This window comes from Ptychodera flava, chromosome 14 (genome assembly GCF_041260155.1).
Source record: "Ptychodera flava strain L36383 chromosome 14, AS_Pfla_20210202, whole genome shotgun sequence".
Lineage (NCBI taxonomy): Eukaryota > Metazoa > Hemichordata > Enteropneusta > Ptychoderidae > Ptychodera > Ptychodera flava.
In genome coordinates this window covers 13,008,346-13,035,772 of record NC_091941.1, presented here as the reverse complement: position 1 = coordinate 13,035,772, position 27,427 = coordinate 13,008,346, and the positions used below count along the sequence as shown (strand labels likewise).

The 27,427-nt window shown below is 36.8% G+C and overlaps 2 protein-coding genes across 3 annotated transcripts in view; both read left to right on the top strand.

Annotated features, from left to right (window-relative positions):
- The first annotated feature begins 981 nt into the window (after positions 1 to 981).
- On the top strand, positions 982 to 25,756 carry LOC139149410 (bile acid-CoA:amino acid N-acyltransferase-like). Of its 2 annotated transcripts, XM_070721157.1 has the most exons (10): positions 984 to 1,169; positions 6,165 to 6,412; positions 10,394 to 10,684; positions 11,919 to 12,082; positions 12,653 to 12,769; positions 20,481 to 20,569; positions 21,601 to 21,700; positions 22,015 to 22,095; positions 22,525 to 22,678; positions 24,280 to 25,756. In XM_070721157.1, the coding sequence occupies exons 2-10, from the start codon at positions 6,190 to 6,192 to the stop codon at positions 24,417 to 24,419; spliced, it is 1,359 nt and encodes a 452-aa protein (XP_070577258.1). In that variant the 5' UTR covers positions 984 to 1,169; positions 6,165 to 6,189; the 3' UTR covers positions 24,420 to 25,756. The 2 variants fall into 2 exon arrangements, with proteins under 2 accessions (XP_070577259.1, XP_070577258.1); XM_070721158.1 differs by lacking the exon at positions 22,015 to 22,095 and having other exon boundaries at positions 982 to 1,169.
- A 709-nt stretch (positions 25,757 to 26,465) lies between these two features.
- The window catches only part of LOC139149411 (bile acid-CoA:amino acid N-acyltransferase-like), a 24,059-nt gene continuing 23,097 nt past the window's right edge, over positions 26,466 to 27,427 (top strand). Inside the window, exon 1 of the mRNA XM_070721159.1 lies at positions 26,466 to 26,639. The gene's annotated coding sequence lies outside the window, so the exon portion shown is untranslated. The remainder of the gene's footprint in view (positions 26,640 to 27,427) is intronic.

The window sequence follows — 27,427 nt, the reverse complement described above, 5'->3', positions numbered from 1 at the left end:
TCTGAATAATGGCTCTTGACATAAAAAGATCAGAACACCAGATGTGAACCAAAAATGTCCTCATGTAACAGCTCTGGTATGTATACATCTGTAAGAAGTTTCATTAAATTGGAGTCGGTATTTGTCGAAATATTAGTGGAATTATGAAAATTCATAATTTATGCAAATTAGCAATTAATTGACACAATACTGACAAATGTCTTTATGTGCTATTAAAGCTGTGTGTGACTGACATTTAGTACAAAGTTTCGTCAAACTTAGTTCAATCTCTTGAGAAACAGAGCTCTTTTTTCAAAAATCACTAATTATGCAAATTAGCACTAATTATGCATGCAACACCCAAAACAATTGACGTGCCTATGTATCCCTAGTGCATTATCATTGTACCAAGTTTGAAAGAAATTAGCTCAGATATGTCCGATATATCTGCGTGGACTGACGTCGCACGGACGCACGGACAGAACCCAAACCATGAGTCCTCTCGGACTTCGTCCGGGGGGACTAAAAATGTTTTATTAGTCCCTCGAATTTTTTGCCAGGAATGTCAGCTGCGTTTACAGTATATGCTATCCCAAAGATCAGAGACACAATTTTCAGCCAGTAGAATCCTCGACGAAATTAAAGAACATACTATCTGACGGGCAAAGACCGGTCAAGGTGCTTTTGATAGGTAGTCTATTTTTTAACGAAGAAACATGCAAACCTTTATAGGAGAACCAGTTGATTTCAAATATTAGACGCCCCGGCGTATGCCACTTATAATTCATGTAGGTCCGGTGATTTTATCGAGTGCTGCTGAGCAGAAGGTATCTTAACCCTGAAGAAAATACGAATATGCTTTATTTGATATCAATATTTCATAATTATGATGTTTTTTATTAACAATTACGAAAACAATATCATATTTGTAGACTTTAATACTCCTATTTCAATCATGTACTATAGTCTAGCGCCATCCTCAATGTGTTGGTCGTTTGTGACCTTTTGCCCTGGCCTAGTTAAACGAAGCTGTGGGCCTTTTATTATGTCGATGGTCGACTGATAGCTGTAATTGTCTGACAGGCCAGATCAAAGTTGAAAATTTTACCTTCTGCTCAGAGCAGACTATAGTTAAACTCATGTCCTACCGTACCACCAGATGTATGTTACATCCAGCTGATCCAGTGACCGTAAGTAACACTACACATGTATCCGTCGACTGAACAGAGACGCCTAAACTTGAATTTATAACAGACAAGGGTTCTATTTTGTTAAGATCTTAAACATGTCTCTGACCTCAAACATGTTCCCGTAGGCCTTGTGCTAAAGGTGCAATAAGATAGGGGCTTAAACTGAAGACAGAAGATACCTACTCTGTAATAATGCCGTTCCCTGGCGCTGTTCACGGTTTCACGTTTGTTACTAAACATAGCTGCACGCGTTCGACGTTGACTGCTTAAACCGGTAACTCTCGGTAGGGCCCTACCGAGAAAAATCGATAAAAATGGGCGGAGCAAAACATAACTAATATGGTTTCTTTGTGAACAAAAAGTAGCAAATTAAAACAGCTGGTTGAACACCTCCAAAATAGAACGTGCACGCCACATAATGTAAACATTGACTGCACGGTGACTTTACGTATACTATTTTCACCCAATTTTACGGTTTACTTTCCATACGATACATCCACTCATTTCCCCAATAGGTTTGTCTTGAACATAGACTTTTTCGAAGTCTTACTGGAGCAGAGGTTCGGCGCGGCGTCGCCTCGGATTTGTACAAACCGTGATGACGTTTGCCAGGCGATCGATCGACACTCCTTAGTTCTCATGCGTCATGGTATACGTTTCTCGTCCGAAAACGAAGCGTTTGTCATTGTATTCAGCGCGTTTTTGAATGATTCAACATAATGCATATCATGACAGTGGCAATAGCTATCCGCATCTTTGTATACGGGTAAACGATGCAGAAATCGTAGAAAATGTAGTTTTTCTGCCACGGGATCTATTATCGGGGTTTTCCTCGGCTCAGTCATAGTATATAGTGTACATCACTCTTGCAGGGAGTCTTGATTGAAGATAATAATGAAGCACCGTTTTGTCCAAACGCCGTCCTAGAAATGCCGCATTTCAGGAAAGAACGGGGAAAAATCAAAACAGTTCTGAAAGAACAGCAAATTCGCCTACTAGATGTCCAAATTTATCGAGTGTGGTTATTTCAATGGATGACGGACATTTACCACAATGCTCAACGGCCAAGTCGTCTACCAAATTTTGTAGAGCTTTTGTCTTACAAACAATCCTTTCCTCATTCGACCTTAGTTCAGCGAGGCAGGGCTGTGTCTCCATTATAAAACGTAGTTTTCCACAGTTCTTGGATGGCAGTTGTAGTTTCCTTTTCAAAAATTTCGTTGTCTCATGAACTCGGCGCTGTCGGATGGGAGGGTACCGACGACTATTCCCCCGGCTTCGATTACAAGTTTTATGGTGACCGAATGAAATGTGGTGTCGATTTGTTGTCCTATGATTATTTCAAAAAGCTTCTGAAAAGTACTTATTTTAGAAATCAAACCTGTTAATATTTAATCACCAAAAATAAAATCAGAATAAACTGATTTCATGAATTCTCGGAGCATTCGTTTCAATGTTCATCCCTCCTTATAAAATGGTGAGTTCTAGTATTTCGCTACTTTGAACGATCCCGCCAAAATCGAGTGCACTGCACTTCTACACTCTCCACGCAGTCGCGATACTATTCATTACAAAGCGTGGTAGTCAGAGTCAGACTGCTAATCACACTATGTCAGCTGGCTTTATGAAGATAGCGGTCACTGATGAGCACTAGAGGTAGCCTCGGGAATTTTCTTTGCCAGGAATGAATTGGAGCTAGCTGTGATGATTGGGATCGAGCGCGGACATTGAGTGCACTTATGGGACTGATTAGTATGTACGGTGACCTCAGCTGCCGCCGGCGACGTTTGTCAACTCGACGTCTGATCACTGAGATCAGCACAAGTGACCCAGCAGTGACGACCGAATATGCCGAAGGCGATTGCAGGCGTCAAAAAAATCCCGGTTTTGTCAGCACATTGGAGGCTACTTGTTTTTTTGAATTTTGACTTTGTTCGCTTTGTGTTACATAGGCATGCACGGCTTTAGATCGGGAAAGAAAATGTATATCACTTTTGGAAACAGCTAAACGATAGTTACGCATATCGCATTGCGATGATTGCGCTTTCAACAGTACCGTTGACTAGAGGGTAAAACTTGAAATTTGAAAAGAAGACAGAAGATATACAGACAGTGTAGACAAAGTGAAAGATCATGCCAGAATTGTGCTGGTACTTGTCCGTGGTCTCAACCCGAACATACCAGACGTACTTTATGCCGGGCATGAATGACAGCATAGGCCTTCCTGTCTGTAAAATGTACGGCTCAGGTAGGCCAACATAAATGAAAACGGTCCTTTTCAGGACCAACAAATTTTCCAAAAAAGAGAACTACCGAATCAAATGTGTTTGCATGTATTTGTTCTATACAGTGTGTGTGCGTTTGTATCTTTCGGTACGCTCCGAGTATTTGGTGTTTTTCCCCGCCTTGAACAATCAACGCTACGTACGGAAAAAGTAAACAACGTATCGCTAATGACTCATTTGCAATTTGCATATCATGTCAATCATGCAGATTCAAACTGAACATCGAACGTTATACCGGCGATATTACCGGCAAATATTTTATCCTTTTTCTGGTTCCAGACGTCATTTCAAATTTAATTTCGTCAGAAACCAAGTATATTGTGCTCCAAATACTTATACACATATCCCATAATTTCCAAGAAAAAAATTAATCGGTAGATTTCTAAATTAACGGTTTTTATGGACGGCGTCCAGAGCGTACCGAGTACGTTTGAATATCCCACCATTATGACCACTCTCGTAGGTTCTCGCGCTTTTATACGGGAGTTGGGGCTTTAAAATGTGGACAAATTTTATCAATTTTGCATGCGTTGCTGAGTTTGTAGCTTGCTGAGTCGTGAATTTGTCTTTTAGTATTCACTGTTACACCAGCAGTCGCCTACGAAGATGTAGTCACGTCATTCTTGCATGCATAATTTTCAAACACGTAATCTAAAATTGAGAACAAGTATTTATTTTTGCAAATTAATGAGAGAACAATGACATCAATAATTTACAGCCCTATTTGAAGTCATATGAACAATCCCTTAGGCCTACACTGCGTGAAAATCAAAATAAACTAGAAACACCTGGACATGTTTTGAGGTCAGGACTATGTTTGAGATTAGGGACATGTGTCAGACCATAGAGGCGACCTCAATAGTATGCATTACAGCTCGTAAATGGCACACATTCATGCACGCATGTTTTGAGCGTAAATTAAGTTGTACGCATGCGCAAGTCGATAAGCGTTTCCAGGCTTCTATCATTTGCTAAATTTTGCTACATTATGAGTAATACTGGTAGAATGACATACCACATCACATTTATACAAGAAACAGATATTGTTTAGATTATTCCCATATTTTATCAATACAGTCGATGCCTACGGTAAGGTTTCTAAATTTTTATTTTTATAAGTAAAGTAAGCCTTTATTGAAATCGTATCCCAGTTGAGATCTTGATCATAAAGTACAATAAAGGTTTTGCAAAAACAACAATGAAAGAGTATATATAATATATATATAAATATAAATATCTATACATGAGGTCAACATATTAAAGGTTCATAAATAGTTTACTTTGTCTTTTTCATTTTGTCTTGTCTGAGTTTAAAACATGTATGTATGTATTTTCCCAATTCACATAGTGATGCTTTATCTGTCCTTGAAAAGATGCTTACAAGGTCTTGTGTGCCTCTGAATGCGTTTTTACAAATGTTTAGTTTACTGAAAAAATCATGTCTAATGTCTGTGTATCCTTTGCAATGAAAAAGAAAATGTATCTCATCTTCTACTTGTTTGTTTTGGCAAATTGGGCATGCTCTGTCTATGACATCAAGGTTTCTATATCTACCTGTTTCTATGTGTAGTATGTGTCACTAATGCGTAACTTGCACAGGGCTGATCTGTGATCTGGGTTTTTTATAACATGAAGGTAGCTTTCGAGAGAGAAATCTTTTTTCAACTCTCTGTATGTGCGAAGTTTATTTTTATGGTGCCCTTGTCTGGTATCATCATGAATCAATTCAAATGCACATTTTTCAAATAGCTGTTTAACTTTTACATTGAAATTAGTTTTAAAGTGTTTGTCATTTTCTATCTTTACATTCATGGCACTCCAATATTTACGAGCAGCAACGATTGTTTAATTCCTGACACCCAATTATCTGTATGTGCATTGTCCAGTTGACAACCCAGATCATAAGCCTCACGAGTCAGTGTTGTATCAGATTTCTTACTTATTTTTAACCAATATTTGACCATTTGTGTTATGCTTGAAACAATTAGAGGATATCTACCCAGTTCCATTAGACATGCTATGTTGGATGCTTTGTTATTCACTTTAAGTATGTGCTTGCAAAATTTAATGTGCAACTTTTCAATTGTGTTTGTTAAGTTTGTGAGTATGGTTTTTGCATTTGTGCATATGTCTGCAGTCCATACTCTGTACAGTATAGCAGAATAGGTTTTATCATGGCATCAAACATTTGTAAATGGACCTTAATTGGAATATTTGACTCTGCAAAGAGTAACTGTCTCAATTTAAACATGCCTTCATAGCTCTGTTTTTCAAACCAATTTGTGCTCTGTTTAGTTTTCCTGTAATATTTAACTTTATGCCAAGGTAAGTGTATGTTGACACATTTTCCAACTCATTACCATGTATAGTAAATTTAAATTTGTTGAAAATTTTCCCCGATTTGTTGAAAACCATGATTTTTGATTTGAGAATGTTTATGCCTAAATGCCATTTTTCACAATAATGCCCTATTGAATTTATAGCATTCTGTAGCCCCGTAGGTGTCTCAGATAGTAGAAGTAAGTCATCTGCATAAAGTAGACATGATAAAGTACTCCGTATATATGATGTATGATTACGTTTATATGATGTATGATTTGGCAACTATCAAGTGTTTGGTTTACCGTTTCGGTGTAATTCGACTTTTATGATTCAGATACATAAACATCACAAGTTGCATTCCGCATTCTCCCTTTTTACCTCACAATAGGCAATTTTAGCAGTTGTTGATCATCATGGCAATGGTTAAGAAAGCAGAAAACAGGGAACTATTGACCCCATCACCTATCATCACAGTGACACCAGCAAGGGCAATGGTAGACGAGACTGTGCGGGTTTTTGCTTCACACATGTTGCCAAGACAATCAGTCACACTCTACGCATATTTGATATCGGAGAAGCAGACAAAGTGGGAATCCTGGGGTCACTACATCACCGATGCTGATGGTAATGTCAGAGGTATGGTCGAGTAATGTTTTCATTTTATTCCATTAAAAAGCAGACAATTCCCTTTTTCTTGCATAATATTCTGGTTATTATCATACATATTATGCCTGTTTTGCCATTCCCCTGTTGTTTAGGGAATACCAATATAGATCCGCATTATAACATGTTAAAAAAATATGAATCTTATTTTCACTTACCGAACTTCTTCCAGCTAGGTGTAAGGGAGCTTTCAGTAATTACAGGGGGTGGGCCGGGGGAATTTCGCGTACACCTGTACCGTAAAATGTGACCCCCCCTATCCTCCTGTCTAAAATGTGACCATCCCCTTGTCCGACATTCTAAAACTTGACCCTTCCCCAACCACTGCGGTATTCTCCCAAGGAATGACGAAATAGTATCAGCTAATTTACATAACAATTGGTTCAATTGTTATGTTAAGGACAAATTACAGAGGGGAGGGCTGGTATTTTTGGAGGGACAGTCGCAATTTATCACGCAAGAATTTTTGAAGAGATATGGTATTTCATACATTTGAGGGAAGTTCACCATATTTTGTGCAACTATAAGAAGGCAAGATGTGGCTGATTTAGTGCTTCATCCAAAAATATGAAATCATAATACATGAAGTCTATCAGGCAAATTATTGACAATTTCCCACCACAAAACATGCTATATCTGTATATAATGTATGTTTAAAATGTATTTAAATGTACTTTGCTTAAATTGGGAAGTAAAATGTGCATTCGTGTAGAAGAAATTGTTTTCTGAATTTGTTTGTGTACCGGTTATTTACTGTCTGTTCTGTGCTGTTTGTATCTATGTTTACAACTATTGTCTTGCGAATTCCGACCTACTGTCATTGGATTATGGATTGATATGATTGCGATTATTTTTTCATCTAAAAAGTTGGTTCACTATCCATGGTGTCTATGATGAAGCTATAAATAGTTTTTTTCTAACACAAAAACAGGTAAATCTTTGCATTTGTGTACTCTTGATTATTGATATAAATGTTCTTGATTAGACTAGAGTGGTTACAAGTCTATGGTTGTGTAAGAAATTTGATTTTAGAATTTCACCAAAATGTCAATTCACTATGCATAGGGGTCTATGATGAAACTATGAATAATTTTTTTTCAGTACAAAATTAGATAAATCTGTGCATTTATGTATGATTGATTATTTACATTATTGTTCTTGATTAGACTAGAGTGGTAACAAGTCCATGGTTATGCAAGAAATTTGATTTTGGAATTTCACCGAAATGTTGATTCACTATGCATGGCGGTCTATGATGAAACTATGAATAATTTTTTCCAGTACAAAATTAGATATATCTGTGCATTTATGTATTCTGGATTATCTACATTATTGTTCTTGATTAGACTAGAGAGGTAACAAGGCCATTGTTGTGCAAGAAATTTGATTTTTGAATTTCATTTAAAAGTTGATTTGCTGTAATGGTAGTCTATGAGAGAACTATGCACAATTTTTTTCAATATAAAAATTGACAATATCTTTGCATTTATGTACATTTGATAATTGACATACACTTTTCCACCTGTTACATATGTTTTTGTCGCTTGTCTTTTATCAGTTTTAACTGTTCAAGGTGTTTAATGTAGGATACCACCGCATCTTCTTTGCTTGTGAAACTTGTGGATAATGTGTACGTATTTTGTTGGTGATGTCCTATTCAGGAAATATCATACGGACAATCAAAGTTTTGGCCATAAAATCAGCTTCTGTCAAAGGTGATCCTCCCCCCAAGATAGGTATATAAAAAGTGACCCTCCCCCTTCAGCTGTTTTCTAAAGAGTGACCCTCCCCCAATTTCCCAGCCCACCCCCTGTAATTACTGAAAGCTCCCTAAGTACATGCAGAGTTTTGCCAAATTCAGACCAACAAACGAACGAAGGCATTGAAAATTTGTATATATTGTGACCGACATCTCAGTTTCATTGTTCACTGTCCCGCGCCTTATATTTCATGTCATTTACGCTGCTGAGGTGAGGAGTAGGTCGACAGTGCATCATGACAGAAGCGCTATAGACGACACTTAAGATTCCTGTTGACGAGTTTAACATAAACATTAAGATATGCAAATATGCAAATGAGCAGTTAACTTTATGTCACCCCTTAATATCTTTCCCTGCTGATATATCCTAGTGTGATCAACATTTGTAGCAAACCCTTTTTTCTTTTTTTCTTCTTTTTAATTATCTTTATTAACCTCGTTGGGAAATTGGATTGCTCGCCACATAAATAAAACAGAAGTGAGCCACCACAAATGAAACCACATAGAAACATGGCACTAAAAATACAGACAGAAAGAAAGACAGGTAGACATAAAAGCATGCACATATATACATTTATGCATGTTGAAAAGATGTGCGTATAGTCATGTGCATGAACCCTTAGTTTTTATGAAAAGACTCTGAATTAGAGGACGAAATTTTTCTCGGTTCAAAAGACGTTTTGTAACGTTTTGTATTTGTTTGTGGTATTCTCAGCCGTTCTCTATGTATATCCCATTTTGTTTAAAATCAGTAATTATTTGAATGAGCAAAAATATGCAAGCAACATCCACTAAAAAGTAATCAGTTCTTGTCATTCCTCAACAAAATCTATGTCGCAGATTTCATGCTATCAGCCGTTCTTCAGATATCGCGCCAACAGCCAGACACACAGACATCGGTGCGACATAAGCTCATGTGTACGAACACTTCAGCTAATCAGGCATGAACTGAAAATGCTCCAGTCTTTCTGTCTTTATATGGGCTTCGTCAACTTTTATCATTGAGATGTATATCTCAAAGTAGGGAAGTTCACCGAATATGCAAATTGATAATCAGCTGGAGTAAATGTTTATAATGGCTTTTAATAATGTTGTATCACAGTATCTTCAAAGTACCTAGCAAGTTTCGTCAACTTTAACGAAGTAAATCGAGATATATATCTTTAATTGGTAAACTTAGTTAAATATGCAAATTAGTGATTAGCTGAAGTAAAAATGAGGAATAGCTTTCTATAACTTATATCATAGTTCTTCAGTGTGCAGAGCAAATTTCGTCAATATCGATCGAGTACGGTTACTCTACCGTGGATCCAGTAAGTCAAAATCTCTATTAGGCATGATTAGTAATACGCTGACCTATAAATGATAAAACAACTTTCATCAACAAATGAACTCTGACAGAAGAATGTAGACGACTTGGCACGTTAAAAAGTTTAAAGGTAAAGTTTGTTTATCAATGTTCATGAGTAGATTTTTCTCAACGTATACGTGAAATACAGGTTAGCATTCTCCATTATGAAACAGACAGTTTTCCTGAAACCAATTTTACAAAAACTAATTTCGTTTTTAGAGGAAGGCTGTCACAAAAACTAAGGAATTACGTTTCAAGTGCACCGACTTTTTATTCCGACAACCCTAAATGAAACATATTTAACTCATGTGCATAAATACGAGAGGTTGTGCCCTCATCATATGTAACCGCAGAAGTATATTTATTTCACCACAAAGTCAGTTTCATTTTTAACACTAAAGAAAGCAACATGTCTGTAGTGCGCCTACCTTTTAAACACAACCATCGATTGGAACTAACTTGGGATAATTGGATTTTCATATTTTGCAAATTTCTCAAAAGTGTTGAGTGCCATATAGCTGAATGTTGCAATATCGCAAATTACTCATAAAAACAAGTGTGTAATATAAAAAAAACAGATTAGATTACATTTGTAGATTAAATAGACATTATTTCACCATCCAATTATCCCAAATTAGTTCCAATCGTGTTACTTAAACTTGATTTTCTACACTGCTTATTTGCTGTGTCTAAAGGTGTACAATTGATTCTTCCAAACACGGCTTTTTCATTTAAGATACATAATGATCATGATTGTTCATGAAAGCGTGTTGTATAAGTACAACAAGGGTATATTGGTATGTTTATTATATATATCAATATGACGTTGATGTCTTTTTTTAAGTGGCATGTCAAATGTCACAAGGTGGCACGTACTCAGGATGTGAACCAATGGGTTTGTTCTGGAGTATGAAACCAGCGCCAGGTTCACAGAAGGGTAGTCGTCTATGCAGGCTTAATGTCATGAAGCCGTGTGTTGCTCACATCCAAGTGTTCAGAGGTCACCTGAATGAAAAGTTTAATATTGCTTCACCAATTGCCATGACAACTATTGAACGATGGTACATCCGACCTGGAGTGATCAGAATTCCCATAACACAAGATGACATCCGGGGCACTTTGTTCATTCCAAATGGTAAGCTGTGTCTTGATATCACTACAGCTGTTTCTTTATAGTTCCTTTAACTTGTTCAAAAATTGAAACTCCCGCTTTAAATTTTCCTTGTATCGTGAGAATGAAGATACTCTTAGCAGGCTTATTCTATCAGCTTGGTGTTAATTTACAAGCATTCTAAGGATTTATTGCTACCACTATGTATGTGCTTTGTTTGTGTTGAGGACCTATTGCGTTTATATTGATATCGTAAAACAGATTTTATTTGCAGTTTTTCAGAGTTTTGGATTTATATTTTTTTAAGAAGGCTGATAGTGTAGTGCTGTCTGTAATCTAGCATTCAATTTTGTTTATTGCTCTATTTCCTTAGTGGTTATTATATATATATATATATATATATATATATATATATATATATATATATAAAATGTATACAAAATGTATACAATGTGCCCTCTCGGTTATCACCATAATGGCTTTATGGCAACCTATGAACTTGGGCACAGAGTGTACGGTTACACATTGTTGAGGATTGAAAATATGGACTCACCAGAGTGCTCTAACGGCAATACGTACCATGAGCGAAGCATAGTGCCAACAGTGAACGCCCCTTATATTACGCAAGAGGCTGCCCAACAATCTCAGAGTGCTCTAACTACTATTAAAGCAGTGAGCGAAATACACAAAATGTATACAATGTGCCCTCCCGGTTATCACCATAATGGCTTTATGGCGACCTCTGAACTTGGGTACAGAGAGTACGGTTACACATTGTTAAGGATTGAAAATATGGACTCACCAGAGTGCTCTAACGGCAATACGTACCATGAGCGAAGCATAGTGCCAACAGTGAACGCCCCTTATATTACACAACAAACAATATATATCTTATATATATATATATATATATATATATATATATATATATATATATATATATATAATAACAGAAAAATTATACTTTTGCACTAAAATGTGAATGCTGTTATGTCAACGATGAAATTGAAATTATTCGGCCCTTATAATGGCAGCCAACTTGAATCTGTGGTGCACTGTGCATCCTATAATAGAACTTGGCTTACCCGACCTGACTGAATTTTTGTTAAATCATCGAAATGGTATTGTATAATTGAACCTGAAATAAATCATGGTAGTTGTTTGACAGCCTAGATGAGAAATGAAATGTAACTGCCGAAATTATACAAGCTACAAGAGCACATGGGTAAAGTTCTAAATTCTTTTTGACTTCATCAAGGGTCTGGTCCTTTCCCTCTCGTCATCGATTTATGGGGAGGTGGAGGGGGCATCTATGAATACAAGAGCTCCCTGCTTGCATCGCATGGTTTTGCTGCTGCAGTTCTGACGTATATTGACCACCCAGATCTTCCGGGAAAAGGTGCTGATATTCACTATTTTGAGGTAAGTTTCAGTATATGACGTTTGTTCTGTTTGGCACTACTGATGAAAAATTTACTTTGTTTATATCGTCGACCGTGTTTGTTGATTCAAAAGATCAAGTTAATCAAGTCATCACCAACATTTTCGATGACCAGTACTCGAATATTTACCCAGGGTAGGACTTCCCATTCAGCGCTTGTACAAGAGAAGATGACTTGTACTGATTTCAAGAATAAAAAGTAATTACGGGACATTTTGGTTAAAAGGCTATGGAACAGACACTTTTAATGCACCTTTCAAGCCGCTTAAAAAAAATTGATATTGTCAAACTTTCCAAAATTTGAGGTTGTAGCGAACGGTTGCTTACATTATTGCTTTCCCACAACACACAAGACTTGAAAAGGTGGCAAATAAACTTGCAGAGTGACTCTGCCATATGCTTGTTTTCATAGTCAATCAGCTGTCAGAATATAGACACCGAATTTATACTAATTGAGAGTCATTTCACGATAGCAACATGTACAATTTACAAATGGTCTCAGGGGTTTTTCAATAAGCGAATAACTAGTGGCATTTTGGTCGCAATCGCAGGAAGCCTGTGAATTTCTGTGTCGTCGTCCAGACATTGATTCCGAGAACATTGGATTTATAGGCACCTCACATGGAACATCCGTTGGTTTGCAGATTGCTTCAGAATCCACTATTAGGGTAGGTACCATCATCCATATTGTCATGCAACTTGCTATGTGCATTAAAAGGATGTCCAGGAGAACTTTCATTTAACTGATCCTCTCAAACCTTGCCATGATACATACCATTTAATACAGTTCCAAATCTTTCGGAAGATAAGGATTTAAAACAACACTAGATTACTTCATGACTAGCCTGCATATGATTTGTTCAGATCTATTGTTCTGTAGTGTATATAGAATAGAGAATCATCACGATGCTATCCGATAAGGGAGCTTTCATTTTTTTAGTCCCCAAGGACATCTTCGGGGGACCTATAGGTTTATCGTGTCCGTGCTTCCGTATTTGCATGCGTGCGTTCGTGCGTGCTTGAGTCCGTTCATGAAGATATCCCAGAGATGCCTGGAGCAATTTCATTCACACTTGGTACAAAGATTACTCCCTATGTCATATATATGCACATCGCTTTGTTTTGTGATCCGATCTAAATAGCCTGTCACACCTTGACGATTTAGCCAGCGTATGCCAACGTATGAAAAATTTGACGAATCAATACAATTGGCGAACGTCAAATACGTTACGGGCAAGTTTTGTATAAGTTGAGAGCACGCTGCACGCTGATATACTCCGTAATAGCGATCTTTCACTATAACGAATGTGTAAAACGAACGAGAACATCTTGTTTCCAAGCATGCTATTGGTCAGCTTTCGTCACATTTGCATATCTAGTCGCCAAATTTACATCGTGATGGGACTGAAGACTAATTAATTAGTAGACGACGAAGACTCGTCAGTTCCTTTCGTCGTCTTTCGTCACTTGATAACATTCAGACCATGGTTTTTTTTATTGCCGCCACGGTAGCGGTTGATGTATGCCTTCCAATGTGAGAATAACTTCGCGTATGGCAGATGGATGGCAGGACTGTGAGTGAGTGTCGATATAAATGCACACTTGTCATCGTGTTCCTGCAATTCTAGGGATTTGTCATTATGAAGGCATGTGGGTCTAATACAAGAATTGTAGGTTACGCAACCTGTTTAACTCGAGTCGCCCCTTGATGCATTTGTGTCGCTTAAATTGCTGAGTCATAATGTCTCGGAAAATTACGTTGCATATGTAACACTTGTTTTGAATCAAATGAAAAAAAGGTAAGATGTATTTCTTCATTGCAATAATCGAGAGTTGATAAAATCTACCTTTGGGTTCAATGGTCAGTCGGTCGGAAGAAAAAGAAAAAGAAAAAGAAATATCTATTTCATAGCCCAATTTAGTAATCAAATGAAATTACCTTATGGAACCATTACAGTCGCGTTGCTCGGCCGTTCAGAATCCCATGGCGTTATGAATACATCTCTGGCACGGGTTTCGGCGATTGTGTCTCGAACTGTCACAAAAAGCATTCCCTGTTGTCTGTTTTGCGGCAAAAGTCCACTTACACTGTCTTTAATTAGTTTTATTACTCTCATTAAAAGAAAATAAAATACTTATGATATTCTCGATATCATGCTGTGAGCACCAAACTAATCTGTACCACCAGGGGAAGTATTATATAAATAACAAGGGACAATTTCAGTTGCTGCTGGGGCATCGGCTCTGGAATGGCATTGGATATTTCGAATGATACACATTTATTTGCTAATAATGGATACATTAATAAATATCAGCTATGACAAAGTTTGCAGTGAGTCAGTTAGTTTGCGAGAGTCGGGTACATCGCGTAAAATTCAATCGAGAATTCAATCGGTGTCGCATTAACTGCATTAACGTCAAGCACGTAATATTATAATATTCCAAGACCTATGAAGTCACAAAAGAACTAGCGCCAACCCTGTTGGTTCATGCCTGTAGTTGCCAATGTGTGTGTCTTCCTCGGTCAACGCCACATCAACTTAGTACGAAGACTACGCTTGGGAAAATTCCGCAATATTTTGTTCAATCCACCAGTTTTGTTTGCCTGATTACTTAATATAAGTGAATTAAAACCATCGTTACTGTTATCGTACATTGTGCGTGTACTCATTATTTTATCTAATTAAAAACAAGTGCTTTACCTCCTGACCTATAGAAGTCGTACTAGTCAGGATGTGAACCCTATCATCTGGAAATCTCATCGCTAATCCAAGATTCCACATATATATTACCCTACATGACTACATGATAATTTGAGCCCCCCACCCCGTCAACCGCAACAATGAATGATCCCTTTGAGCAACTATTTATGTCCATTGTCTTGTTCGTGACACAAAGCAATACCCGAATATTGATATACTTAGTAATACGACGAAAGACGACGGAAAGAATTGACGGTTACAAATTAATTAGGCTACTGTCCAACCAGGTTGCAGAATTTGCGACGAGACATGCAAATGTGACGAAAGCTTACCAATAGCATGCTTGGAAATACGAAGGGGCCGTTCGTATTTCACGTTCGTTTAGTGAATGATCGCATTACGGCGAGGTCGTCGAAACTTTTGTGCATGCACAAAACTTTTCTACGTATGCTATGCCAGCGTATGGTTCATACGTCCGGCACTCGCGGTCACAAGTTGTAGGTAGGTTATGCGCTCGATGAAATACGTTCACACACGCTACTTGTAAGTTACTCATAAGTCGAAATGCGTCGAGATAATTGTCTAGCTTACCCAAAAAGTATTTTTAACCTGTGAGGACGTTCTGTATACGCTATGTATACGCCCAAAATTGAAAAATACATCGTAAGTTCAGCAAGCCAGCGTTTTAGAGAAATTTTTGTACGTCGGCATACGCTGGTTAAGTCGTCAAGGTGTGACAGAGCCCTAATATGGCCCTAATATGACGGCAATTTTTATCAAAAAAGCAGGCACTATGTCATTGGCAATGACTTTTTGAAAAAGACTCTGCTTCTAGAGCGACTACACTAAATTATGATGAAACTTTGTAATGATGTTCGTCCCACAGAGCTCTGATAGCACCAAAGGAGATATGTCAGTATTTAATCAATCAATTGCTAATTTGCATATGTGATGAATTTTTGTAATTAGGGTGATATGTCTAGAAATACTGCAGCAAATTTGATGAAACTTGCTACAGATCTTTAGCACACAGACTCACAAAAGTGTACAACTACAACGACACTTAGCAGTGTCATGTGAATTAATTGCTAATTTGCGTTTTTCATGAACTTTCCTAATTAGCGGGCTTTGTCCAGAAATACCGCATACAATTTGATGAAACGTGGAACAGATGTTGATCTCTCAGTACTTTAATACTGTATGAAGACATGGAGCAGTATCATGTCAACTGATTTTTAATTTGCATATTTGATGAACTTTCATAATTAGTGTGATGTTTAGAAATGCCGCATCAAATTTGATGGAATGTATGTGGCACAGATGATGATCTTTTGGTAGTGTAATGGTGTGCACAGATATGTAGTGGTATCATGTTAATTAACAGATGATTTGCATATGGTTCATCAAATTTCATTAAAACTTGGTACAGATGTTAAGCTCACATTTCTTTTACATTGAATGAAGACACTTAGTGTCATGTTAATCAATTTTTAATTTACATATTGAATGAACTTTTCTAATTAGAGTGATATGTCCAAAAATACTTCATCAAATTTGATGATAGATGTTGATCTCCCATTGCTGTAACACAGTTCATTGACACTTAGCGGTATCGTTTATAAAATGTGGTACAGGTGATTATCTGTCAGTGTTATAATGAAATGCAAAAACGTATGGCAACATCCTGTCAATAATAATTAATTGACTTATTTAATGACCTATTTGTAATTAGGGTGGCAGCCCATAATGGTTTTACGTTGTCACCACCATGCAACTCATCTTTAATCACAGACCCAATTAATGAACCGAACTCTATCCTCTCCAAGGGCTTGTAATCAAAGTACCCATTAACAAGTGGGGACTGTGTCATCAACGATGACTTTTGAATGTTGGGGTTGGCTACAGAAAATCGAGGGCGGTCCATTCTGTAGAGTAATATCTCTTTCGAGTTCCCTTTCTAAAGTATGGCCCTTCCTCTTTTCCGATTTTAAAAAATTGACACCCCGGTTCCAAAATTGAAAAGTTTAGAATGCATGTATGAGCTTGATAAACTGGCTGATCATCTTGACGTGTACTAGAGCATTTTTTGGAAAATTTGATTATATGTGTGGTGTAGCGACTGCGAATTCAGTTGGCATTTCGGCACCTGACACGGTAAGCTGAGTGTTTAGGGTAATGCAACAATATGTAATTGAACAACTCGAAAAAAAAGGAATGTTAGTATTTACAGATATTCACACTGATTGGTAGATTAACACTAATTTATTTGGAGGTGGACGTTTTGTAAGTATGAAATTTGGGAAATCACACAAAAGAAAATGTAGTACTAATGATATTTACACTGCGATTTCCAAGTTGTGCACTCTCAGACCAGATGGTGTCACTTCGAAATTATCAATTACACCAGTGTCTGCATCGCTGTAACTGGCGCTGTTTGTAGAGTCACTCGCTTTACAGCCTGGTCATTGTCGATCTTCGTCGAATTCAAAGTCACATCATCATCATATTATCATAATCATCTTATTATCAATCATCATCATTATGATGGCCAACATCATCATCTTCATACATACATTCATTCATTACCAATTAAAGGGTGTACATTTCGTACTGTTTGAGACAGTTAAGAGATAAACATGGCAATAGGAGTAAAAAAATAGCATTCGCTGATAAAGTTTTGACTCCGACTCAAAGTACATTTGAATAAAGAAAGGGTTGGTATGAACTACGCACAAAACGAGTGTCAGTCATAGACAGAAGCATATTGGTAGGAGTTAAACATTTCATGAAGTGTAATGTATATAAACATTCAAGGAGGAGATATTTCCGCGTGGCAGTTGTAAACACGTTTTGATGTGAGATACTTGATCTCGATTGATTAACTGTTCCGAAGCTTAGCGCTTGCGAATGAAATAGCAAACTGTCACGCAGAAGTAAAAGATTTTGAAATGGATGCATTTGGACCTAGCACACACCATGTATCTCGGCTGTGATCCAGTCTGAAAATAATTGTTCAGGTGATAAGGAAGCTTGTAATGGTATAAATCGAAAATAAATTACAAACACCAGTCATCTATAGTATTAGACGACTTCGTCTCCCGACTGCTTTCTCAGACCTGGTCATATTCCACACAGTTTCTGGGACGGTTCTCTGAAACCAGAGAATGTAATACAGCGTACACACATCTTCTTCAACCGTTTATTTATGCGCAGCTACTACACTTCTATAATACGTTTAACAACAAACAGACAATTTTACACATCATAAAACTTTCTGAAGTAAGATGTAAACCTTTCCTGAGGGCATAGTTTATCCCCAATTCTTTCGGCCTACCCCTTTAGAATACCTGAAAGTTCCTTTCAGTTCAAAATATCATTTAACTGGAACTCTTTAAAGGAAACTGTAAGTATATACAACCCTTTTCAGAATTAGAGCGCGAAGCCACTGCAGTGAACTGCAATAAAACTGCTCACACTAATTAGTTTCAGCTGTAGCCAGCTGGCAAAGTCGACAACATTGTATGTCCCATGCAGACAGTTTGTCTGGGGAAGTTGAAATAAAAAAGATTTGTACATGGACCAGTGCATGCTAATGTTACATTGTATCTTAATCTTGAATACAGGGTGCCAATCGTAAACTCTCATTTACAACTCGAGCCTCAGACAGAGCTAGTTTTGCCTTTGTACAAGCAGACTTTTTGGTCTCTATCAAGTAGCCTTGTTCAACACCAAAGTGGCCACGGCTACAGCTGAAACTAATTAGTGTAAGCAGTTTTATTGCAGTTCACGGCAGTGGCTTCGCGCTCTAATTCTGAAAAGGGTTGTAATTGACTCAGTAGTCTGTTACCTCAAATACCGTAACCTGAAACAGAGAAATACTACAAAGGCTAACTTAGGCTGCGTTCACAAATAACGGTCGGCTAAGGGCTGGAGGAATCGCGATTGAAGTCTTTTTTCAGATCCTCCTTAGAACTCTCAAAAACTTTCAAGTCCCCCCGTCTATAAGATCAAAATATTACAAGTCCCCCAAATTGTCACATAGCCGCATATTTATTAGGGATGCACGCAAAGGGAAAAGAACCATAAGTATTGGGCAGTTCTACTCGCAGATGTTCGACCACTACCGGTTATTAGCAGCTGTAGTGTGTAGGGTCATATTCCTATAAGGCAAGTTCTTAAATTGATTCATTTTTTAACGCATCAGTGATTTCTTTTGATTTATTAGTCAAAGCCGACTTGAGTTACTTCAACTCTGACCAGGTCAATGGTACCTGCTGAAGAGAGCACAAAATAACGATCATGAGAGAGTATGCAAATTGTTAATTCCTGGCTACATTAGATGCTACTTGTAAAAGTTTTAAAAAATTGACAATATTGGAAGGTTAAAATATTCCATAAAATAAACGTTTTAAGCTCTGAACTTTTTGGTGTAATATGGCAAATTTGGTAAAATTAAAATAATTCTATTTAGTCACACATTTTTTCATTGGCGTCTTTACTGCACAAAGTTTTACTTTTATGTTATTTTACGATGAGAATGTGAACATTTAGAAAATCAAGCATGTGACCCCAATCTTTTTTCTTTAATATTTTATTATTTTCATATTTCAGAATTCAAAAATCTCAGATAACTTTCAACTTACCCGGTCTTCCATGTGTGGCTCTCTGACCTGATCTTGTGTACAAGTATGTTTCACTGTCATGGTCGGCACATAACCCGAACTCTTTTTCAACTACTTGTCAGAGATATCACTGTCACTGCCCGTATGCAGTGACAGTGACACTGCCCGTAGGAAGTAGCCCCGGGAAGTAGCAGGGCAGTAGGGTGTACTAACTTTGATAATTTTGACAATAGTTTTCTTCAGTTTATACAACTGTTCTTGTGCTTCTCCTTACAGGATGTTCAACTGTTCACTGAGTATTAAGCTTGCTACGCAACCTGTGAATATGTACCGCATATTTGTATCATTGACAAATGACTTCCGTCTTGGCTCTAATTCAATTATCACCCAATATCTATACATGCAGGCTTTTGTGGACAAAGTGGACATTGTGTGTTCCAGCATGCTGTAGGTAGACATCAAGAAACTGTATTTGATACATTGCATAGAAATATTGAAAAATTATCAACAGTTGCAGACTCTGCCCCGATATTAGGCCTACTTGTTTGTTTGTTTTTACGAAAATTCATACATTTTTAGATTTTTTCGAGACAAAAGTGATGAAATGCGACAAAGTGGTTTTAGATCTTGTTTAATTATTATTAAACATTAGGACAATTGGATAACATTAAAATGTTATTAAATTTTCATAGAATTACCCATCAAACCTTGGAATTGCAAAATGTAAAAGAGAACCATAAAATTTTCAGGTCCCCACAGGCAGAGCAAAACTTTCAAGTCCCCCCTCAACTACCCCAAAAATTTTCGAATCCCGCCTGAATTCCTCCTGCTCCCCGCACTGTTTTTGTGAACGCAGCCTTATTATTTCAATCTCTCTCTCTCTCTCTCTCTCTCTCTCTCTCTCTCTCTCTCTCTCTCTCTCTCTCTCTCTCTCTCTCTCTCTCTCACACACACACACACACATGCACAAAAGTACATAAATATATACATCGGACAAGACATAGACACGTTAACATATCCATCGTCCAACCAATATGTTTTTGTTATATCACCAGCTTAACTGTGCTGTGTTTACTAATGGTGTCTTCGTCAGATCAGAAATAGGAGCGTCCCGGGCACACATGGCGTTCAGCGTTCCTCCTGGGTAAGCCAAAGATGACGAGTCATGCCAGTTACACTCAACACTCATAAAGGTGTTTTTGGACATGCACTTTTTGACTGAAACGAACATAGATTTACAAGTACTATACAAATTCAGACAAAAATGCATTAACTTTCTTTAGGGGGTATTTCATTTCTCGTGTAAATTTAGCATTGTAGAAGACATACGATCGGCTGCTCTTCTCTTCTCTTTTATACGGAAGTGTCTATAAACACACTTGAGAGATGCAATTGGTAATAATAGTAATGATAATAGTAATAATAATAATGATAATAATAATAATAAATGCTTTTATTGCTTCCATTTTTCCTTTTGGCACAAAGTTCAAATAACACGATTGGAACTAATTGGATGGTGAAGCAGTGTTGATTTTATCTGCAAATGTAACCTCATCTGCATTTCGTTTTAAGTTACACACTTGTTTTTATGAGTAATTTGTAATATTGCAACATTCAGCTATAGAGCACCTAACACTTTTGAGAAATTTGAAAAATATAAAGATCCAATTATCCCAAACTAGTTCCAATCGTGTTTAATCATTCCTTTATATATGACTCAAATATAGCATATCAAAGCAAAATTTGGTGACTGGCTAAGTGATGAATGTACAAAGTGATATCTTGATCGACAATGGTAAGAAAGTTGCTTTGGAAATGATTTTAATATGACTTCTCTCGTCAAGTCTATTGAGACATTTTAAGAAGCTGGCAATATTACAAGAGCATTTTCTTTCCAGTGTCACATATATGTCGATGGAATTGTTATATTGTTAAACTGTTACAAATTACTCATTAAAACATACTGATGGGTGGTTAGTCTTTTATCGGTTTGCAACTCCTAACCAACAGTATCTAGTCATCTAGAAAAGACCTTAGCTGCGGTAACCAAAGGCACACAGATGGCACCATATGCACGATAGGTCAAAGCATTATTGTTGAATTAATGTTGCTTTTAATCATTCAAATCATAAAAAATACGTTTTCAATTTAACACTGGTGTGTTTTGGCTTTCAGTCTTCTATGTGAGAAAGATGAAGATGGTAATTTTCTCACATGTGATTTCCTAAATTATCATCGAATTCTCAAAGAAGAGGGTGAGCAGGCATTTATCCGGGTGTGTTCACATTTCTACAGCTTTTATTATTTAGTACAATAACAGCGGTTATGGTAGTCGTCAACCTTTAAAATTTTACTCATCATCCACAAAAGTCAAGTTTGCTGTTAGTCAGAATACGTTCAAAGACGGTCTAAAAGCGTGCAGACTGTTCGTAATAATTCGTACAACCGCTGATAAAATACTCAGAAACCTGCACTCGGGAAACTAACCTACCTGTAGATAAACTTTGAAAGTTAAACTATTGATAATAACATGATGTATTTATTCACAAAATTTAAACATACACATACTTCTTGCTTTTTACCATACAGGTGGAAAACTTAAGTTGTCCGTCATTATTTTTGATATCAGGTGATGATCGATGCTCTGATCCTGAGGGACATTTCAACCAAGTGAGAATCTTTTTTGAATGGATATTTGAAAGAATATCTGCGATAAAACCTATAGCTATTGTTGACATAAGTACAATATACTATGACAAATGAAATACGGGCAGTAAAGTCAAGCACAGTGCTAAGTCACTTGGGTATAAGAAAATTAAAAAACTGTTCTTCTGAGAAAGTGTCCAATAGTACTGTTTCTCGTCGAACAAAGGATATATTGTGTTCATAATTTGTTTCAATCAGTGTATTAATCGATGTGGTTTATCACTGATTAAGAATAGCTCATCTGTTTTAGCCAGCTTTAATTGCAGAATTGAGAGAAAATACCATTTTTGAATTTTCATCACGTATCGCATGAGTGTAAAAGAACGAAAGCACGAATATTAAATATTTCTGAGTAACTGTATCCTGAAATCAATTTCCCTATATTTTCAACAGATATACAAAAAACTGAAAGATGTTGGCAAGGAGCATTTAGCAGAAGTCCTCCGCTATCCACAGGCAGGTCACCTGTTGGAGCCTCCCTATGCACCATTATGTACCTTAGGATATGCAAAACCTCCTCGAGCTCTGACGCGTGATGCCTCAAATGGTAAGTGTAGGATGACTTATATAGGTTGACATATAACTTTTCATCCGCTCAACTGTCAACCCTGCATAGCTTATCAAAAAGGCCAGTCTCTGTTGTGTCTATCGTCAGCTTTTGAATTTGAATGGGTGCACATAATGATAAAAATGTCCTACTTCAGATTTTTGTCCAAATTCACTTAAATTCTGAATATAACCTTTTTTCTTGAAAAACCGTTTCTTAAAAGGACAAAGTCGCTAGATTTCGATCTTCTTTTCATGAATTTGTTTTATGTAACAGTATTGTTTGATTTCTTCAAAAATGCTGAAATTCTTGTCAATTGTGCACGACATCAACTTTGCTTGCAGCGAGAAAAGATTATCCATTCAGTGAAACATTTAAGAGTCTCTGCAAAAAAATTAAGTTCAAAAAATCAAGTGTACAACTCCGGCTATGTATGGTATGGCTAAAGATACCTCGTTGAATAAAGTATAGACTTCATGCAGACATCAGTCTTACTCGATGGCGCTTTTCATGTAGATAAGGATAGTAGTTTCCCTTACATTGTGACAATGCTTATTTTTAATAGAAAAAAAATCCATTTTGTCAAGAAGTTACATACGAAATCATTTCTTTTCATTCTGCAAAATGGTACGTTTAACACTTTTGCAGTTAAATACTGTCATAATATTGTACAATAAGTGAATTTATATTAGTATACCCGATTTTCTTGATATCACAAAAAAGTAAAAAAGAGCGACTCTTTGTCCCTTTAAACTTACTTATTCGATAGTTTCTTTAGTGGATGCCTAGATATTTTATTCATAAAATGTTTAAGATCGCTTATGAAGTTTCATGTTGTTATGTTCATGGGATTTTTCCGCATATTTTGGGTTTAAAAGTCTTTTCCGAAATTGTTGGTCCGATGTGAAGTTTCATTGGCTTCTGCCAGTCTGTTCTTCTTGCTGAAAGCGCATTCCTGATACCTAAGTTCCTAAAATTGACCTCATTCAGGTTTACTAAAATGATAATGGCATTTACATATGCAAATTTTCAGGATCGGTTTCCTTATGTCTGTTCAAGCATAATTTCTCAGCAACTATTTGGTATATGTATATCGGTTCAAAGAGATAACCTAAGTCAGATTCGTTGATATTATGAATGAATTTTGGCATTTGAATTTAGTGGTGAATTTCTTATTCGGTCAACACATATTTCGTCAATTCACTTGAATTCTGTCGTTCATGTTTTCTACTGTAGAAGTCCAAGGTCGTCTTTTGAAAAAGGAAGGTAATGGCAAATTTGGTCATGATAGACTTGAAGACGGGAAACCAACAGAGTTATGCTCAAGTTGTCATTGTTTCATAATCGCACTATAGTCCTCTATTGAGAAATTCCTTTTTTGTAGATGCGTTTTATGTACAACTGCAGCAATGGTTGGATATCGAATGAAGTGAAGTTACGTCCTTAAACAAATTAGTTACTCGTATCTAATGATCAAAAAATAAATAACAACTTGATATCCAAAACATTTTATGTTGAAATAACATACTAGTGTGTTATTATTTTTATGAGGGTGATTTACAGCACTTAATGGTGTTTTGATTTTTTTTATGTATTCACAGCTTTATACATAAAGTTTGGCGGATCACCAAAACCTCATGATGTGGCTCAGGAACACTCATGGAAAGCTATCCTGGAGTTCCTTGATAAACACTTACGAAACAGGAAAAGGAAACGACTGATCACACCGTCAAGGCTTTGATAACATGTTAAAGTTATATCCCTGTTTGAAAAATGCCAATTGTTACAATATTATCAGTATAAGAGGTTCTATGATCATACCTACGTCTTTGCTACAGTGTTACCGGCCATAGGCTTATTATTCGCATAGATACTGAGAGATTTAATGGCATTTTTTATCTATTGCATCAACAAGTTAGGATGAGGGTACAAGTATGTTTCATCAGAACTAGTCTTTCATCACATTCCGTGATGTTGGTAACTGCAACTTATAACTAAATAAATACTAAAATGACAAAGACCGTGTCCAAATACAGAACGGTTATCATCATTAACCTTAACAGTACTTTAAAAAGAGCTTTGTGCAAAATGTTGACAAAGGCTAATTTAAAATATAGTGTGGAATACTTTGAATACACAACTATGCACTGCAAACTCTAAATTGTTACCCTGATCTCAAGTTGCGAAAACAATAAAGAAAATGTACATGTGCCCATTCTAAGCAGATCCCTAAGTGACAAGTGGCGATTTTCATAAAGGAACAAGGAATATCAATGGTTAATGGCATACCTGTGGTAAATTTCACCTTCAATTTGGTCAAAACCTTGTCGATATCCCTGGATATTTTCCATGTATGCAACGTCCGTCTACGTCAATCATTGCCATTGTTTGGTATTTTCTGACAAAATCTGTCTATTTTAACACCTGGTGCATATTCGTTAAGCGATTTCTTCTTCGCCAGTACCTACTACATATTAAGTGCATTTTTTATACCTACGATCTCTATTGTCAGTGAAAGAAAATTTTTGTGACAGCGAGTGTGACTGACACTCATCATACCTGTAAGAGAATTGCCTGCTCGCTTTGACTGTCCAGATTAAGTGGCAACATGGGGAATTTGAGTGTAATTTTGTTTTTGTATTGAAGTGCTGAAGCTAGGCTTGGACTTGTTTTAAAGTTGTATTATCTGGAAGAACTTCAATGACTTAATTTTGGTCAGTACCATAATCGAATCGAGTAACACCTGTAATGAACCATCATTCAGCATGCAGCATGTTTCAGGAAGCAGAACAACATAACTAACATTATTAAACTTGTCAAGTTAAACAAAAAAACTAGAGTAGTGTCAAGAAACTTTGTCCCTTTATATGTACCTGTTTAACGACAACCAGTCGAATACGGAAGGTAAATGACCTTCCTTGTTGATAGCGAGCGCGGGTTTTACTCATCCAACTTCCTCCAGAGTCGGAGTAGCCCACACACTTTAGGTTATAAAGATTGATGTTAATTTCATTGTAATATTTTAAATCGATTTAAGTTATAAGATGAATTGGAAAAAAAGAAACCAATTGAAGAGAAGTCATTCTGTCACTTGTGCATCTCAAAGGGAGAAAACAAATCAAGAATCATATATCCTTATTGTGATGTTATTTCCTTCCGTTCCGTCGATTGGTGTAAACGCTAAACCTTACTGTGTACCGAACAAGAAATCTGTGCGTGTCGACAAGCGCTGTAATTTTCAGTCCGAACATGAAAAGACTTAAGTTTCCTAGGTAGCTGAATTGGCACATCATCTTGCAAAGACGCGAAGGCCGAGCGAGTCTGTCAGTTTTCAAATGTTTCTTTACAACTAATTGTACTCAGAGTATAGTAGTATACACTCTCCGATTCTACTGCCGTAAGTAAAAACTCTAAAACAAATGAATTTCGTAGAAAAATAACTCGATAAGTAAAGGTGTATGACGTATCATTATGTCGAAAATGAAGTTCAAAACAAACAAGAGAGAAAAACTACATAATTAATCCCTCAGATTTTTTGCCAGGAATGTCAGCTGCATTAACAGTATATACAGTATAAGAAAGATCAGAGACAATTTTCTGTCGGTACGATTGTCGACGAAATTATAGAACATAGACTTAGACGAGCCAATTTTAACGACCTGAGTTTTGTTTTTAATTACAACGAAAATAATATCATATTTTGTAGACTTTAATACCTAGTTCACCTGTGTACATATAGTTTAACGTCATCCTCAGTGTGTGTTGATGTCACAAGTTTTTGACCTTTAGCCATGACGAGGTAAAACGAGGCTGTGGGTCTTTTATCAAGTCGCTGCAATTTTCAGACAGACAAGATCGAAGTTGAAAATTATACCTTCTTCAGAGCAACCCGGAATCGGCTCCTCGTTCACACCTTTGAACAATACAAGTTTCTTAACCAGTGGAGTAGAGTAATCGTGCCGTAAGTAAATCTGCACATGTATTCAACGACTGAAAAGAGACGCCTAATTCTGAATTTATGGCTGCAGTCAAAGGTTTTGTGTTTGTTAAGATGACCTCACTGACCTCAAACATGTCCCTGTAGGACTTGTGTTAAAAGAGCAGTAAAATATAGGGTTAAAAGTCAAGACGGACGAGATCTACCCAATAAAAGCGACGTTCCCCGTCGCTGTTCACGGTTCCATGTTTGTTACTGAACATAGCTGCACGCGCTCGACATCGGGCACTACTAAATTTTACCAATGTTGCCTGCGTGGCTGATTTTGCACATTAATGAGAAACCAATGAAGTCAATCATCAACAGCCCTATTTGAAGTAATGTGGACTATCCCTTAGGAATACAGTGCATATAAATCAAGATCAACTGAAAACACCCGGACATGTTTTGAGGTCAGGCCTGTGTTTGAGATCAAGGCCATGTGTCTTGCCACAGAGGTGACCTCAATGGTATATCATATTAGCTCGCAAATGATAAGCTTACATATCTATGCGCGTATGTTTTGAGCATATATTAAGTTGTGCGCTTGCGCCAGTGGATGAGGCTTTCAAGACTTTTATCATATGCTAATTTTTACTACTTTATGAGCAATACTGATAGTATGACATACTTCATCACATTTATACAAGAAACATATTTTTAGATTATCCCCAAATTTCTCATATATATATATATATATATATATATATATATATATATATATATATATATATAATGTATAAGTAACATGTATAAGTATATAACGTATTGAT